This window comes from Hippopotamus amphibius, chromosome 12 (genome assembly GCF_030028045.1).
Source record: "Hippopotamus amphibius kiboko isolate mHipAmp2 chromosome 12, mHipAmp2.hap2, whole genome shotgun sequence".
Lineage (NCBI taxonomy): Eukaryota > Metazoa > Chordata > Mammalia > Artiodactyla > Hippopotamidae > Hippopotamus > Hippopotamus amphibius.
This window is the reverse complement of record NC_080197.1, coordinates 52175831-52194123: the sequence shown is the minus strand read 5'-3', so window position 1 is coordinate 52194123 and position 18293 is coordinate 52175831. Positions and strand designations below refer to the sequence as shown.

Genomic DNA, 18293 nt, shown 5'->3' with positions numbered 1-18293 from the left:
TAATTTTTGCCATTATCATAAAACTAAATATGTGATATAGTTATCTACATAGGATAATTCTATTAATTATCCACATATGTAAATAGTTGTAAATATAATCTAAATGTAATGTAAATAGTTGTCTGTGTGACAAATTCAAGTTTTGGTTTTTTGAACTTCCTGGAATTTTTTTTTTTTTTTTTAATATTTTCAGCCTGTGTTTGGTTGAGTCCATGGATATGAAATATGGATACAGAGGGCTGATTGTAATCCTAAAGTTATTGTACCTTAAAGAAGTCACAAATCACATATATAAATAAGATATTCTCCTACCGTTTCTTTTTTTTTTTTTTTTAATGCTAATAAAGAGCAATCTTCACCATTCTCTTTACCATTTACCATTTACTGCTACAGCAGTAGCAGGAGCACCAGCAGTGTTATTGACTTGAGGATCAAGCAATCAAGTTGACAGATCCTATATTTTAGCAAACTACGAAAACTTAACTGCAGATGGCAACACTAGTTAAACTATTTACTCTTTTGGAATAGTTTTTTAGAGACATTATTGATATCAACATTACTTGTACACTAGAAAATTCATCGTGTGCAATTTTTTAGAAAATAGATTTTTGCACTCTTTTTACCAACTGACTCCCCCACCCCGTAAATAGATAGGTCACCCACTAAACTCATTAACATATTGATACAATAGGAGTTAATACTATATTGCTTAGGGAAAATACAAAACAATATATTGGCCTTAAATGTAATTTTTCATGTATACTGTGATTGAATATACATAACAGTTTTTGAACTGGATTTGAGTTCATTTCTGGTCAGTCTTTCATTGCTACTCCATATCCAAATGCTTATGAGGTTTTAGGAAACTTTGTTGCTTGAAAGGCAGACCTCATAAATGCAGCTAATCAAGCCCACTTAAGCTCACAGTCACATCACAACGGTATAGACCTAACCATAACTTAAATATTTAAATAAACATTTAATTCATTCATGTTTTAAATTTGCATTTTTACACTTTTAATTTAGTACTAAAAATTCTAAACTAAAACTTTAAACAAATTCTTCTAAATTCATATGTGTGTTCTTCAATTTCTTAGATGTGGGAACAAGTAGGTATTTATACGGCAAACATTTTCATTGAAGTTACTTGACTAATAAGAAAACCATTAACTAATAATAGTTAAGTAAAATTTTTAAAATTACATCATGATTTTCTTTGAGAACAAGGCATTTTAAGTCTATCATAATTAACTTAATGGGTTTTCTCTACAGATACAAAGCAAATGATTGCCCTATTAATTTAGTTATTTGTGTATCACTACAGTACTCAATTTTAAACATTCTAATGATTGTATAAACAATTACAATTTAGAAACATAGTAGAAATCTTTCCTTGAGACTTGCAGGTCTCAAAAAGAGTAACTGAACCACAATTAATTCCGATCTATAGGCCCATTCCAAGAAAGATGCGTTAGAGGGTTTTTTTCCTTCCTCAGCACTGATACTCCACTGAAGACCGGCCAGCTTCTACTGTTTCTAGTCTCGTTTTTACATGATCATCAATGTACACTGTGTTTGGTCTCATTTACTCCAAATGGAAAAGACAACTACCTTGGCTTCAAAGTCCAAGCAGGTATCAGAAAACATCTATTATTCTTCATTCTGAGATATCAATATTTTGCAGTATTGGCATGATTTTTTTTTGCCTTAACTTTTTTTCCACTTTGAGATAAATTAAGATCTGAATTTCCCCTCCATATGAGCTGTGAATCTCTGAAATCTGATTCTTTCAAGAACAATTTAATATACAAAGACTGTATCTGTCTATTTCATTCAAATCACATTTTCTTTAAAACCTAGTCATCATTATAATTTTGTTTTATGGGGGAAAAATAGTCATTATAAACAATTTTTATACAAAATTGTGGCAGAAAATAAACATCATAAATATTTAATGGACTTTCCAATTCCAATTAAAATAATCTATATTTTGAAAATATAATTGTGTTCTTCCTGATCTTTTATTCTACTGATGACATTAATTCAATAGACTGTAAACTCTTTGAGGGCAGCAGCTTGTTTACTGTTTTATCTTCAGTGCCTAGAAAAACCTGTGGCTCCTTGAGTCTCAATAAATATTTGTTGAATGAATGAAAGAATGAATAATTGAATTAATGGCTTTATCCTCAAGGAGCCTCAATATTCTTATTTGTATAACAGTATGCTATTTAATCATCTCCAAATCTGTTCTGAAACTAAATTGCATATATTTGTATCATTGTGTCTACAGTGTCCAATACACTACATATGTAAATTAAGTGACTAATTAATAGAATTAAAGATTTGGTAAGTAATCTTTGGTCCATTTCATAGATAACTATCGGTATTGGGGGTTTATTAGCAGATTAAAATATTTTACTTCTAATTGTTGCATAGATTTACAAATGGCAAGTATAAAGCTATCTTGTGCATCTTTATATCTCATACACGACCCGGTAGGATGTCTTTTCTAGTGATAGACATTCAATAAATATTCATATAGTAAATTGAATACCTCATCTGAATAGTATATATTTTCCCTTAAGGGAAGAAAAATATCTATGTAACTGTTTAGACTATGTCTCACCCACTTTTTGTTACCAGAGGAAAGTCCAAAAGGAATTAGGATTACAATTACTTCCTGTAGTGCTTAGGGCAAGCTCAGAACCCTTTCTACAATTCATACAACTGTGTTTTATCTTAAACTGATAATTGCGTATTTATAAAGATTTAAGAGCTGGTATTTGGTTTCCAATCTTCAAATTTTCCTCATTACCAGCCAATTAGAGACCCAGGAAACCACCACGTGGTGTATGACCACAAGGGGGTGGGGGTGGGGTGGGGTGGGGATGGAAATCAGTAGTTTTATCCACAGCATCAACTGTTAAATGACCAAAGTGCAGGTCTTTAAGCTTAAATATTCGGATTTCTTCCACTGCACCTTCTTTTCTGAGTCTTATCTTTAGCATGTGTATCATCAAAGACATTTCAGAGGAATTTACTCAATCACCACAGAGGACTTTAAGTTCACACTATTTAGAGTGTTTATCCGATGCTTAGCAACCATACACAAAACAAGCATATACACAATGTTCAGCCAGCAGTTGAGTTTCATACATTCCTAGGAAATTTAACACCTGCTGCAAGAATGGAAAAGACTCTGCTGTGTTTATAAAAATTCACAAAACGTCTACGTTTGCTAAATACGCACAGTAGCAATTGTGTATCATTCCGTTCCTAGGGCCCCAGTAACAACATCTCCTCAGGTTCTGTCAAGTGCAGAGAGAATCCTCTCTTGGTTCCTATTACCATGATCAGAGAATTTTAAAAAGCGCAAATATTTCACTTAAATAATGGCATGGAAAGGCTAAACCACATCGATTCCCCACCTCCATCCCCTCTCCCTTTGTCTTTGGTGGTAGTGGATGGGGGATCACTGTGCCTTCCTTGCTTCCTTCCCAGCACACAGGGTTCTCCACTGTCACGTTCCGCCCTGAGCCGAGGTCCAGCTCTTACCTGTTGCCCTGGCTACCCTCAACCCAAGAAGCCCCGCCAGAGACTAAAACGACGGGAAAGTACAGGGAAAGAAACAAGACCCTACAGAAGTCATGGAAACATTCCAGCCCGATGACTAAAATCCCCAAACCAGTGTTCAGCTCCCAAAGCAACGTGACCCTCGCACAAGGGACTCTTAAAACTACAGGGCCCGCAACTCCCTCCCAGAATCCATCTCGCCCGCGTCAACAGCACAACAGGCTGCACAAACTAATCATAGCGCAGGCGGTTAAAAACCCTTTCCCTCAAGCATGACCAAAACAGTGGCTCTGATACGCTCCCCATCCTCACCCCCCTTTAAGAAAAATCTGTCACCTGAGACTTCTTTCCACGTCCAGATTTCTGAAGGTCGATATGCTTCCTCTACCCTACCCAGTTTCTTTCCCCCCAAGTTTCCTGAAGGAGCAGAGAGGGTGCCTGTGTTGGGGGGTGTATGAGCACGTGTGTAGAAAGGATTTATAACCCTTTTCCTCTCTTCCACTTAAATCTGTATGTGCGCTGAGTCTTACTCATCGCCTCAAAAAATGGGATCGATAATCCCTGCCGTTGGTCTAACGTGATCGTGAAGCCCTAGAAAGTCATATATATTAAAAGGCTTTGCACAGTGTCAAATGCTGGACAGTTTGCAGCCGCGGGTTACCCCTACCGGGATCCTTTTTGCTTTCGGGGGCCAAGGCAGCCCCATTTCCAAGGCGGTTCTTTGCGTCCAAGCACGGATTCTTCGGCCCGGCGCCTTCCCCAAACCGCAACCCATCACCCGCGGGACAACCTAGGGCAGCCCGAGTCCCGGTGGCGAATGAACCCCGCAGGCAGCGCTCGGCTAATGGTCTGGACGACGCCGCCCGCGCTCGCCTCTCCCCTCCGTGAGGGAGAACGGAGGCGTGGGAGAGTGCAGAGAGAAGGGTGCAGGCGCCTGGGAGCGAGACGGCGCCGGCGGGGACCGCGCAGACCAGAGAAGTGGAAAAAGCGGGGAGATGGAGGTGAGGAGACAAAATCCGAAAAAAACCACGCTGGAAGTCGCCAGGAGCTGACCAGAAGGAAGGAGCGAGGTAGGAGAGGAAAGCGCGGCGTCCCAAAGAATCCCCGGCGCCGCGCTGAAGGCGCAGGACCCTGCAGCTTAGAGCCGAGAGAGCGCGGGTCCCCTCCCCCAATTACCTGTGCTACTTCCGCCCTGGCTGCCCCTGTCCGGTGGGAAGATGCTCGAGCATTTCTCCCACTCCACCTGGCCCGCGAAGCACAGCTCGGTGACGATGTGCAGCGCCTTCTGACACAGGCTGCTCACTCCGTCCTCCTTATGGAAACTCATCGTTTGGCCTCGTTTCCCTCAGTTAACGGTCCTTTCCCCTTCCCGTTACCTGTGTGCTGGCCCCGCTAGCGCCCTAAGCCATAGCCCGCCCGCGGGGAATTCGGTCGGAGAGCGCGCAGTTAAGACGCGGCAACTCTTAGTAGCCCCAGGTTGGCCCCATGGCGAGAGCGGAGGGCTCCGGAGAAGGCGGAGAGGCAGGGGCGGGAACCGGAGCGAGGCGCAGGCGGCGGGGAGGCTTTTGCCAACTCTCACGCCGCGCGGAGCCCGAGCGAGCTGGAGAGAGAGACCCGACATGGAGTGCGGAGGGAAGGGGGTGCGGGACGTAAAAAAAGCTAAAGCCCTCGCCTCGCAGAAGCGTTTCTGTTTCTGGCTGTTGCCTGACGGTAGCGCGTCCAATCGCAGCCTGGCGCGGGCCCGGTGACCCTTTGCGGAACGCGCGGTCCGCCTTCTCCAGTCCCCGGGGGAAGGGGAGACAGCGGGGGCGGGGCGGCCCGGCGCCTCTGCTGGGCAGTCCTGCTGAGGTGGGGATGCTCTTCTGGGCGCGCAGCAGGGTGAGACATCTCGGTTTTCTCTGTACCTTTCCCAGCCTCCGTACCCCAACCCCCTCTTCCCTCCAACTGGACTGCGAAGATGTTCTATCGGTTCCAGTTTTCTGAAAAGTAATTCCAGCTAAAGACAAACTGCAAATGTTAAACTGAAAAAAACGAGTAGATTAATAGTCAAATTAGACGTCTATAGAAAGAAGAAAGACATCCCAGGAAAGCATTTTAAAAATGATTTCTAACTATGATGGTCTAGAGACAGAGTATTCAACCTAAGGTCTGTTTATTGCTAGTAGTGAAATTAACTTAGCGGTATATTTCCTGTTTACCCAGTTCAGTTTTTCTTTATGCATAAACAAAGTGAACACGCAAATTTAAATTTATTGCCTTTTTGATTTTTTCTTTATTGAACTTAGGAGATGGCAAAACGAAATATGTTATATGTATTAATATTCAGTTAGGATTTTGTCCATTAATCTGTAATTGGCAATTGAGATTGCGCGACCTGAACCCCTATATCACTCTTTCAAGTGACTTAAATACTGAAAAAGACAAGGCACAGGTGTTGAAGGGGAGGAGGGGTATGTTCAAATCTGTCACACACACCATTGCTTAACCTGAGGAAATTGTTTTCAGGTCTCTATCTCAGTCTAGGGGCTGACTGAGAATTATGGGCTCATAATTCTCTGATGCAAATGAGTGATAATCACTAATGGAGCTAAAGCTACAAAATAATGTGAATAAACGTGTGCCACAAGGTTAAGGAAATGCATTTACATTGCTTGTAAATTGTTTTCAGGCAGAGTTTGATCCCATATTATAACCTGAAGATTGATTTAACCTTTGTTAGGTAAATTTTAGAAGTGGAATATCCTGAATTTTTTCGTGTTGAGGGGGAAGAAATTTCCCTCTACCCATCTTGATTCTTCAGGCTGGTTTAAGAATTAAGTTGATATGGAGCAGATCAATAGGAGAAAAAAAATAGTAACGTATGCAATGTGAGAGACTCAGGAAAAATAAGTAACTCACTAAAATGGCTGAAACCCTCACCTTAAATGCCCTATTCAGCTAAAGGCAAAAGAGAATATTGAGGATAGTGGTTTGGTACCTCAAAGGGGTTAGGAAGGCAATTCACATGGAGATGGAAAAGCAAATGCTTTAAACAAATGTTCACTCGGCCATATAGAGACCTCAGGAGGCAATATGAACTTTAACAAACAGACCTTGCTAGTTTCCTCCCAGTCTACACATCATGTTCATACAATAGTTACCTATGATGATAGTGCCCTTCCTGGAACAGCTCTGTCTACATTCTTTAGGCAGCTAGGAGGAAGGTCAAAGTTTCTTCCTGAGTCTTTGGGTATTGTTGCTTTTGGCTTAAAATAACCTGCACACCAAAGAGACATTTTGGGGTGGCAGATTTTTCTGCCATAGAATAGATAGTTTTATTTTAAACTCTTTGACAGTTTGTGCTTTGTTACTTCCTCTGTAAGGACACTATGGTAAAGGTTACTATAAATATTCAGCACAGCATCCCACTAAGGAGCATTTACTAGTTGAGTCATTTTGACCTGATTCATAGGACAATTGGTATAACTACGACTCTTTTTATGATGAATTAAGACAAAGTGAAATCTTCAGGCTTCATTTGCTTTTTGTTTTTATGCACATTGATTTAGGTTGGTTTTAGATCAGATTGACTAAAGAAATAATTTCACTGTCAATTAAAAAATCATAGATATCACTATGTTTGAAGATAAAGTGTTACTGAACAAGGGCTCCTGTGCCCATGTTACAGAAAGCCAAACTCTGACTTTTTTGCAGCAAAGTAAGGATTTATTTTCAGGGCACCAAGTAAGAGTAACAGGCAGCTTATGCTCAAACGGCTTTCAGGCAAGGGTTTTTAAAGACAGTGTTTGGAAAGAAGTTTGTAAGGTGTGTGATCAGCTTCTGGACATTCTTCTGATTGGTTGGTGGTGAGGTAATAGGGTGATGTTTTGAAAACCTCAACCTTCTGGTTCCAGTCAATCTGGGGCCTACATGCTTGTGTTAGGGGAAACACAGATTGTAACCACCCACCCTGGCCAGGCAGACAATAACAATTTACATGAGTTATTTTATGACAGGTTACCACCAACTGGAAGAATATGGTAAATGTCAAAAGGAAATGCCAGCCCACATGTCCTACCCATCTACCACAATTCTCTTCACCTGAGTTCATCTTGGCTGAGTGATGCACATGCCACCGGAAAGGACCCTAAGTCAGAGTGATTGGCCAGGGACAACCCAGAAACCCACCCCATCACCATAAAACCCAAGACTGTGAGCCACATGGCAGAGCAGTCCTCCTGGGCTCCCTTACCCTCCTGCTCTCCCCTGGGCACCCCTTCCCAATACAGCCTCTTCCTTTGTTAGGATGTGTGTCTCCTTGGACAATTCATTTCTGAGTGTTAGACAAGAGCCCATTCTTTGGTGCTGGAAGGGGTCTCCCTTCCTGCAACAACTGGCACCCCAGTTGGGACCCTCTCTTCACTACAGTTGACATCCCAATTGCTTGGGGTACTCGAGGACCAGCTCGCCTGCTGATGGACCAGACCCAGTGGCCACAGCCAGGACTCTTTTTTGTCCCTGGCCTATTCCCAAAGGAGATGACTGGCTGGAGTGCCCCGACTTGGTAAGGAATAAGAAACTTTGTTGACCTCTCTCCTCTACCTTCTCTCTTGCCTCTTTTCAACCCCTCCTATCCCATTCTGGTTTTCTTCTGTCCTGGTCCGGGATACAGGAATTTAGTTGAAGGGCCTCAGCTTGAGCTGAGGGTCAGCGCCTGATCATTTCTGGTGGGCAGAGAACTCAAGTTCTGGTTCTGGTCTGGAATCTGGTTTCTGGTAAGGCCAAGTTCCTGTCCTCCCTTCCTGGAAGCCCAGGGAAAAGTTCCATAATGGCTGGGCATCCGCAGGTGGCAAGAGATGTCTGTAAGGCCACCCCTTTTGTCCCCCCTCTTACTCCTCCCCCTCTTACCTGGCCTCCTATCTTCCTTTGAAATCTTTGAAGACCTGAGATATTCCCATTTACTCTGTTATAGTACTTGATCTGAAGTTCTATGTCGCTGTAGGAGGTTTTCTGAGAAACTGCAATCTTGTATTTAAGGGTGTGTCTGATTAGGATGGCTGGGCCTGTGTGTGTTTATACTTTGTGTTCCTTGTTGTGATTTGTGATGGCCATTCTGCCTTGTGAAATGGGATAACATGCGACCACCATTTTGTTTAGACTCCAGAGATAGTTAGTCTAAGTAAAACTCTTTAAAATTCCAAAACTGGTTCTTTTGCATATACAGTTAGTAAAAGCAAGCTTGAGCAAATGTCTTTTCAGAATTCTGACTCTGAGGAAACAAGTCCTGCTAGTGTTACCAGGAAGAGCTAAATCAGACTCCATGTTGGATCTGTTTCTTTGACTTTAATCTTTAGTTTTTCTGCTTTTGTTATTACAATTACACATGATAGCCTGCCTCAGGGAACACTGCCCCTCTGCCTGGATGTTAAACTAAAGTACCTCTGTTCAGCTCACAGGCAGAGAATCTGCCCTGCCTTCCTGTGTGAATGGCTGAAATTTAACATATCCCTTCACCGAGGCTGGTCATTCCCAGAAACTTTTGGTAAGACTGATGGCCCTTTTGCTCTACTTGCTCACAGCCTCTCCCTCTCTGATTCTATGAAACAAACTGGCATCCAGACCCAGATAAGATGGTTTCTAGGAGACACTAGGCTGCCATCTTCTCAGTCTGCTGGCTTTCCAAATAAAGTCGTATTCCTTGCCTCAACACCTTGTCTCCTATTCATTGGTCTGTCATGTGGCAAGCAGAGCAAGCTTGGACTCAGTAACAGATTTGGTGGGCCAGCCAGGAGCCATGCTACTTGGGGTTAGCTGGCCCCGGTCAGGGAATGTTGGGGCAGGGACCTAGCAGCTGCTAGGACCATTTGTCCTGAGGATCTCCCCTTCAAAGTTCCCTGAAGCAGCATCAGTTACTCCAGTGCTTGGTGGTTGAAGCAAGGAACCCACCAACTTCTGTGAGTTCACAGACTCAGTTTTGTAGGGTAAGTCTACCCAACTTGGTAACTGATTCTTTGGTCTTGGCCTTGTCTTGGTTTGGTTTTGTGTATCCTTTTGTGTTACAAGTCAATGGACTCAATTCAACTCCACTTCAGTTCCATCTGGGGAAATTCGGTTCCATCTGGGGAACTTTGAGTCGACAGACTCAGTTGATTCTGGAAGGTAAGTTGCTCTGGCCTACATGCTGGGAACATACTCCCCCTCAATCTGGGCTTTTCATTTATGGGACAAGCAAATCTGGTAAATTGTTGCTGGACTGTACCTCATTCTTGGAGCCAGCTTGCTGGGAACTAGTTCACTGGTTTTTGTCTTGGTTTTGTCTTGGTTCTGTGTGCCTCAATACTAGAATTTGTTTAGGCCTTTAATGTTGGAATTTGTTTACATTTTTTGTGTTTGGTGTTATCAAACTTATAAAAACAGGAAATACTCCATTAATCCCAAAGCAGAGCCCTTTGGGACGTATATTAGATAAATGGATATAACATAGCTGCGAGCCTGTGACTAAGATAGTCATGATATACTATTGCAATCTGGTGTGGGCCCAATATATGTTAGGATCAGAAGAACAATGGCCCCTGAATGGGTCCCTCAATTAATATACCATCTCACAGTGAGAAGTGTTTTGCAAAAGGACAGGGAAAAGAGATGAGATTCCATAGGTAGGAGCATTTATGCTATTGCATCAGGAGGATACGGAATCAGAGGGCTGCCACCTTATTGTGCAGTGGTCTGAAAAGAAATCCAAGGGGAAACCTGTTCTACAGGGAAGAGGAAAAATGAGGGTGGAGATATGTTGTTTCAAGGTTTAAATCCCCCTTCAGCCTATCCAGCTCTCTCAATGGCTGGGCAGGCTGCAACAGTAATTGTTCCAGCTGTTCCCTCCATGCCATCAGCATGTTCACCGCCTTCTGTTTCCATTACATATGGGGATTAAATAGAGGTTTCTACATTAACTTTGAGGAACAGGGACCTGGTTTAATATCACCATCTAAGACTCAACAGGGCACCCAATTTGGACTGGGAGCCACTTCTGCAGCAGCGTGATTTTCCTTACCCTGATATCCCATAGGAGGCCAGGGGACTCCCGTGGGCTTGAGGCAACATTGACAGTGGGGAACAAGTTGACTGACTTTCTGATAGATATGGGTGCTACATATTCTGTGGTAAACACCAAGGTGACAAAGAAGACATCTCAGTCTATCCAGGTCATGGGGGTTTCCAGAGAAGTACAAAACCATTAACGTGGATCACTCCTCTCCTGAGGGACAGGTCCTTTTGGCTAGACAGTTCACAGCCCAGTCTGCTCCAGACATCAGGTGCAAAATTCAGAAAGCAACTGCTGGTTCTCAGACTCCAGTGTCCAATTGGCTTGTTCAGTTTTCAATAATAGGGATATGGTTGAAAAGGCTGAATACACTCAAGAGAAATATGTGAAAGGCCCACATAATTGCAATGGCTTTGTCTTCTCAGAGACCAACAAAAGGGAACAAAAGTCATCCTAGGAGAAACTTGCCTGTATCCTTGAGATGCAAATGTCCTATCTGGTCTTCCCCCAAACCCTTATCTCTGCCATCTTTTTGAAAGGCAAATTTTGAAAAAGAGGGTACAGTAATTTAGAACTTGACTTGTTTTCCATAAATATTAGTAAAAAAGGGTTTGGCCATCTAGACAAGTGAGCTTGATTTGTTCCATCTCCCAGAAACCCAATCTTAGTCCAACCTTTTGTAAACTGGTGGGTTTTTACATTGCTGTACCTGACTCAGGGCTGAAATTTTGAAATGAGAACTGTGAGATATCTCTGTGTGTTTGTATGTGTCTTTGTCTTTGGATAACACTGTTGAGGTTAATCTATAAATGAGATCTATTTAATTGGCTTAAAGAAAAGGAAGAGCTTACAAACCAAATAATTCTAAATATAAGAGAAACTAAGCTAAATGAGTTTCAGGTTCATGTAAACTGGGAAATAGTCAGTACAAAATTAATACCTAGTATTAATGTTTAAATTTGTTGATCTAATTAATATAGACATGTCATTAAAGCCATCAACATTAAGTATGGTACTTTCACTGCACCTAGGTTTAATAGAAGTTAGATGAAATCTTGTTATATCTGTTGCAAAGTTGTCAGCAAGAAAAATAACTTGATATGATGAAACTTTAAAGTAAAATGTAAATGAGATAAGAGTTTTTAGGTAAACTATAGAAATAATTATTTTTCTAAAAAAATAATCTAAAATAAGTTTCTTCAGATTTTGGTAACTATTACTTGTCTTTTGGCCTTCACTAGAAATTAAGGTTTTTAAGAGTCAGGGATTCTGATTTAAATACATAATTAAAGCTAGTGAAAATAACAGAACATCTCAGTATGGTATAATGTGTGTTTTCAGTTAAGAAGGTATGAGAAATGGGATTACATTTTACTGAGAAAGTTTTGTACATGGTCAGGATTAACTAAATTTAGATTGAAGTTAACTAAGTAAATGGATTTTATTAAGTAACCTAATACAAGACTGGAATTTGATCTGTTAAAAGTGCTCTTTTTTTGATAACAGATTGTATGAGTTCCTGTGCCCTTAGGTGATCTGTATTAGTTTTCTTTCAATCCTTTTGAGACTTTGGTTAAATGAATAAGTATTGTTTCACAGTGACCTATGATCCTGTTGTGTTTGAAAACCTTTTTGATATTTTTAACAAACTTCCCAAATATCAAAATATGACTAAACCCTTTTAGCCTCCAGCTGACTATGGGACACTTGGAAAAACATCTCTGAAACATCTCAGAGAGAGATGTCAAATTAAGTTTATTTGGTATGTTAAATTACTTCAAAAGCATTGTCAAGTGATTAGTGATGAATCTTAGGTTTTAGTGTATGGTAAATGTTATTAATATGGATATTCAAGAAATTGTATGGAGTTCCTAAAATTCTGATATGTCCTGGTAAAATGTTGCTAGTCATAATTCTAGTTATTATCTTAAAGTGTTGTATGTCATATCAGTAACCAAGTTTCTTTGACATTGCAATCAAGTTTTAAACGTGCCTTCTTATGCCTTATGTATTATAAATGGTAATGGTTTTATTCTGATTCCTTTACAAAAATGCTTCCTTTTCAAAAAGATTTATAAGAGAAACTTTTGGATATATACAAGTTCCTGATTTTCAGACCATAGTGCTGAACTGGGTAAGAAGTTGAAAAATCCTAATGAGAAATCTGATGGCTTCATAAGCTGTTAACAAAAAGGATTAGTTACATAGGACTGAACAAACTGGTAAATATGGTCACAAATTTTATGGTTTCTATCTGAAAAATTACTGGTTTAAATCTGTGTTTTCCAGGTGTAAGGAAAACCTTTCCCTCAAACTAATTATGACTTAACAGTAACTTGGCAAATTATACCCTTATAAGCAGGATTGAAACATTTATTTTTTCTCTCTACCTATTCCCTCCAGACATTGGAAACTCTTAGGTTCCCAGCAGCTTTATCAGATAAATTAGAAAGGCTACCTCACTAATGAGTACAGAAAACTCAAGGTATTTTGGGGAGCTTAAAAAGGGAGGAATTCACCTAGATCTGTTAGGCAAAATCTGTGATAAGCCCTTGGCATAACTTTCTTGGCCTTGAGAGGCCTTTTGAAAATTTAGTCTGAGACTTCTGAGAAATTACACCAGAGTCAATGTGGAAGAACTTATGTGGTCAATGCACCAAAGTTATTTTAGAAACAAATTAGTCTTGGTTGTACTTGATGAAAATGGGGAAAACTTAAAATATATATATTAAATTCTAGTTTTGTCAGATAAGGTCTGTGTTTACAAAGGTTCACTTCCCAGATAGTTCATTGCTGTTATGGTATACTGTTATTTTTATTTTGCCTGCTTACAAAATTATTGTTTCTTGCATTACCAAATGTGTGACTGAGCCTCTGATAAAATGATGATATATAGTTCCATATGAGATCAATGACTGTAATAGTGCAACTCTAGATATGGGAAGAAGCAAAAGAGGGAATATTTTCCTGGACCATAAGAGACTATAGTGAGGCAGGGGTCCAGAGACTTTTGCTGCAAAAAAAGGCCTAGCCCAATAACAGCACATTGAGTGGCCTGTCAATGAAATCTTCACCAGACCTAGAAATGAACATTCCTAGCACTGTGGGATAAAATGGTCATGAAATACCCCCAAATTATGGTCAAATTTATGACCCTGAAGGGGCTATGCCAACTAAAAAAATTGCCATCTGCCTCTGAGTCTATGGCCACTATAGCCACTGACCTCCAACACCCCTGAAAGGAATTCAGGGTGGCAATCAGGAATGAGGCACTCTGTGCTGTGACAGAACCTGGAACAGGCCTTCGGATAGTTAGGTGTTTTCAGGAGAAGATCTTGTGAGCCCAAACTCTTGCATCTTCTCATACCTAGAGAAACACTAACATCATTAATGGTGACATCTTGTTTGGCTATCAAGGAGAAAATTACAATTAAGTCAAAATGGAATAGCTATGGTTCAGATATCCAACGAAATAACTAGGTGACACTATGGATGTGATTGCAGATAAGTCCTTGTATTTCTAAGAACTTGAGTTTTAACTACTAAATTTTTAGACAATAAAATTACTTTAGCTCAGATATTAACAAAAAGAAGAGACATATGGTGGCTAAGAGCAGCTGTTATCTATATGTTAATACCACATAAAAGTTAAAACCTATTTAGATAAAAATAGACAACTGGCTACCTGGCTACAAGTCTCCATTGAAATGCTGGTCCAGACTGAATTTCAGGCTTATTCTCCTGAAAACAAATGAGATTTATTTTCCCACTAAAATTCCAGTTGTCACTCTTCCAACTACTTCTCATTGGGTTTATTACACTAAAATGACAGACCAAGGGACTGAGATTTTAATCACACTAAACTCAGATCTGGGAATTAGAACTCAAAAATTTTCCCAATTCAGTATCTATTCTCCAAATTGAGACATGACTGTGCCTCATTTTAACAGGAAGTGGCCAGAGCCATCATCACCCTGTTTCCCAAGTTAAAAATTGAACAGGACTCTGGGGCTCCAGAGTACAAATCCTTTCTGTGTCCCCTATTTCTTATTTGTAGGATATAGGCTTCATTCAGCCTCCTTGAATTTCCCTGCGTTCCAAAGGGCAGATGCAAACAGTTGCTAGTCTGGGAAGGGAGGGATACAGAAGCAGGGGAAGAAACAGTCAAATGGTGGTGCAGCCTTGGACAGGGTCCTGGGTCCTCCTAAGGAATATGCATAACAATATCTTTGAGTTCTTGTACAGAACTGGGGCCCCACCCAGGTGGAGGATGGTAACTTCTGGCTGAGCACAAGATTCCTGGAGCACTGCCCAGTCACCCTACCATCAACCAATCAGAAAGTCACACATCCTGCAGCCCTCACCCCAAATTTTGCCTTCCTTTGCTAAGCATGGTGATGACCATTCTGTTTGGCTCCTGTCTGTTTCATCTCCAACAGGGTCTAACAGTTTCAGGCTAAATTGTTGTTACTCTGAGGGTGAATGCCAGTTTTGGACACAGAATATTTCAATTTAGATCAGGTAGAGAGAGAGACATCTGCTCTTCTAGGCGGAACTATGCCCACTCTCAGCAGGAAGTAATTATAGAGGAAAGAGACCTCCACCCCAACTCCCAAGAAGTATCTTGAGTATGAAGTCTCTCACAGGGAGTTGTTAGGGGAAACACAGATTGTAACCACTCACCCTGGCCAGGCAGACAATAACAATTTGCATGAATTGTTTTATTGCAGGTCACCACCACCAACTGGAAGAATATGGGAAAGGAAATGCCAGTCCACATGTCCTTCCCACCTCCCACAATTCTCCTCACCTGAGTTCATCTTGGCTGAGTGATGCACACACCACCAGAAAGGACCCTAAGTCAGAGTGATTGGCCAGAAACAACCCGGAAACCCACCCCATCACCATAAAACCCGAGACTGTGAGCCACATGGCAGAGCAGTCCTCCTGGGCTCCCTTATTCTCCTGCTCACTGCCCAGGCACCCCTTCCCAATAAAGTCTCTTCTTTTGTTAGGATGTGTGTCTCCTTGGGCAATTCACTTCTGAGTGTTAGACAAGAGCCCATTCTCTGGTGCTGGAAGGGGCCTCTCTTCCTGCAGCACTTGTGGTCAACATGTAGTCACCATCCTCCACCTGGGTGGGGGTCTTAGTTTCTTCAGAACAACTCAAAGATATGCATCAGATTGTATATCTATCTTCAGGAGGAACTAGAAGTCCTGTGACTCTATTGTCCTTACGGTTAACTGCTTGAGCCTACTCTTGGGAACTCAGTGAAGGCCCTGAAGCCTAAAGCCTTTTTTTTTCTACAACAAGAAATGGGAGACACAGAGGGGATTCTATACTCAGGAAGGCCCCTCAGAGTCCTGCTTGGTTTCATAAGTAACACATTTTAATAAGGCCCTTTTCAATTGTCCTTGCCCACCAGTCCTCCATACTCTAGATAGACAGGCCCATATGAAATAATCTGCAATGTAATGCTGTGTTTTCATATTTATGTCAACTACAATTGGCACTTGCCATCTACCTCTACAAAGATTAAATCATGTGCTGCTGCAGCTGCTGACTGTCAACGTCCCCCTGAAAGGAGTGCAGGGTGGAGAGCTGAAATGAGGCACTCTGTGCTCTATGAAAAAACTGGCAGAACAGGTCTTTAGATAGATATTTTCAGGAGCCAACTTCATGAGCTCAATTCGTGTATCACCTCATATCTAGAAAACACTAAAATCCTTCATGGTGGCAACTGTTCCTTGTGACTAGCAATAACCTGCATGAGACTAGCAGAAACCTTCTGTAAACAATGTGTACTTGATTGCATGTTTTTCCCTTTCACCAAAACCTCATATATATTGACCTTCCCCCCTGCCTCTTTGGAACAGTTTCTCAGAGGTATCTGGGATGCTGTCTCCTAGGCTGCAGTCCTCTTTTGCCCCAAATAAAATGTAACTCGCAACTCTCACATTGAGCATTTTTTAAGCCAACATTTACTATATGAGCTGTTGTGTTGGATGACCAAATTAGTGATTTTATACTACATACAGACTCTACTTGCTTATGTGGAGTAACGCAGAATGTCTCTGTAATGATCCTCTTATGTTTGATTTCAGTGTTAAATATTAAGTAAACAAATTCTGAAAATAATTTTCCTGGTTTTTTTTATGCTGTTCCTGTATATTACTATTCCTACTGCTGTGTTTCCACAACAAGTGGAGTTAATTTCACTTGGATATTCATTTTTGTGAATTCACCTGTATTTTTGCTTTCATCTAAAACTAGTACCATAAACATTTGATTTATTTTCTTTATTCTTTAGACCCTCTCACAGTTCATGAGCAGGTGGTTGCAGTCAAATTAGGTTTTTATGTCACTTATTAAAGCTCAGGTAATAGTTTTGGGAAAGTAGAAACTGCATTGAAAGTCAATTTTTTTTCAGTGATGAAGGATACAATGACAAGATTTTAAACTCACAGTTTTTAAACTTCTTTGCCAACTATTTTAACTAATAAGACCCTAACAAACCATACAATACAGATTTTCATATACTTTCTCACCAACACTCTGAAGGAGTTGCTAAAGTAGTTAAGAATGGGAGAACAGGTTAGGCTGACACTGAGTATCATTTGCTGTGCTAAGTGCTTTGTGAAGCATTGGTAGTCAAAAAATAGAGGCTGTAAGGGTATTTGTCACAGTTTCCTTCTGAATGACTTTTGCATTAAGTAGAAGAGGAATTGGTTTGGGGGTGAAGATCTTATGAGAATTCTTGTGTGAGCTAAACTAACCTCTTGAGTGGTAATTTTGGACATTCAGTACTCCCTGATTTCCCTGCTTGCTCAATCATCTTCCAATTCTGTTTTTACCCCTTCCTATATGCCTTTCAAAATCTGGAGGAGATGGAGTTATCTTCTTAGATAGATGTCTCCCCAAGGTAAGGGGAACTTGTGAATCACTCCTAAGGCTATTGTCAACTGAAAAAAAACAAAAGTGCTACCTAAAAGTTAAGAGTTATGTTTTATTTGGTGGATTTTCTGACGACTTCAAGCCCAAGCCTGGGAGCTAGGACTCTCAGATCACTCTGTGGACCACTCTAAAGAGGTAAGGGAACAGGATATATAGGCATTTTTGCAATAAAGACCAGGTAGTCTGAATATCAAAAGATTGCTGTTAATTAAAGAAAACCAGATATCTTAAGGCATTTAGCACTTTTCTATGTATGGGAAGATGCAAGAGTCTGGGCTCATTGAAATCATTCCTTTGATATGCACCTCAACTATGTGGGGCCAATATTCTGTGCTTTCCCATCCTGAGTCTCCTCAGGGGGCACTTTGCAGGGTGGCTGTGATCTCAGGTGGTCTCAGCCTGCAGCAGCTTGAAGTAAAGTTTCAGTTCCCAGCCAGTGATTGAGGTAAGGTTGCGGTGGTGAGAGCACCGAATCCTAGCCACTTAGACCAGTGGTCAGTGACAAGGCCCTGGCCCTATGGCTTTGCAGAAAAGAATTCCCACAAAGATAGAAATTAGTGAAAGAAGTAAAGTATTTATTAGGAAAAACAGAGCAGAATATGTGTGAATAGACACATGGGTGGGCTATCATGGCAGTTTGAATCACTTATATGAGGCATTTCTTCCATGTTTCCTTTGACCAATCATTTTGATTTGCCTGGTTCAGAGCCCATGTTTGGTGTATCCCAGAATATTCCCGCTTGT

At 41.0% G+C, this 18293-nt stretch overlaps 1 protein-coding gene across 1 annotated transcript in view; it reads right to left on the bottom strand.

The window, feature by feature from the left end:
* The window catches only part of SYT10 (synaptotagmin 10), a 66620-nt gene extending 61406 nt beyond the window's left edge, over window positions 1–5214 (bottom strand). The window contains exon 1 of the mRNA XM_057702932.1: window positions 4750–5214. Within this exon, the coding sequence (XP_057558915.1) occupies window positions 4750–4900 (151 nt within the window). The 5' untranslated portion in view covers window positions 4901–5214. The remainder of the gene's footprint in view (window positions 1–4749) is intronic.
* Window positions 5215–18293: the final 13079 nt, after the last annotated feature.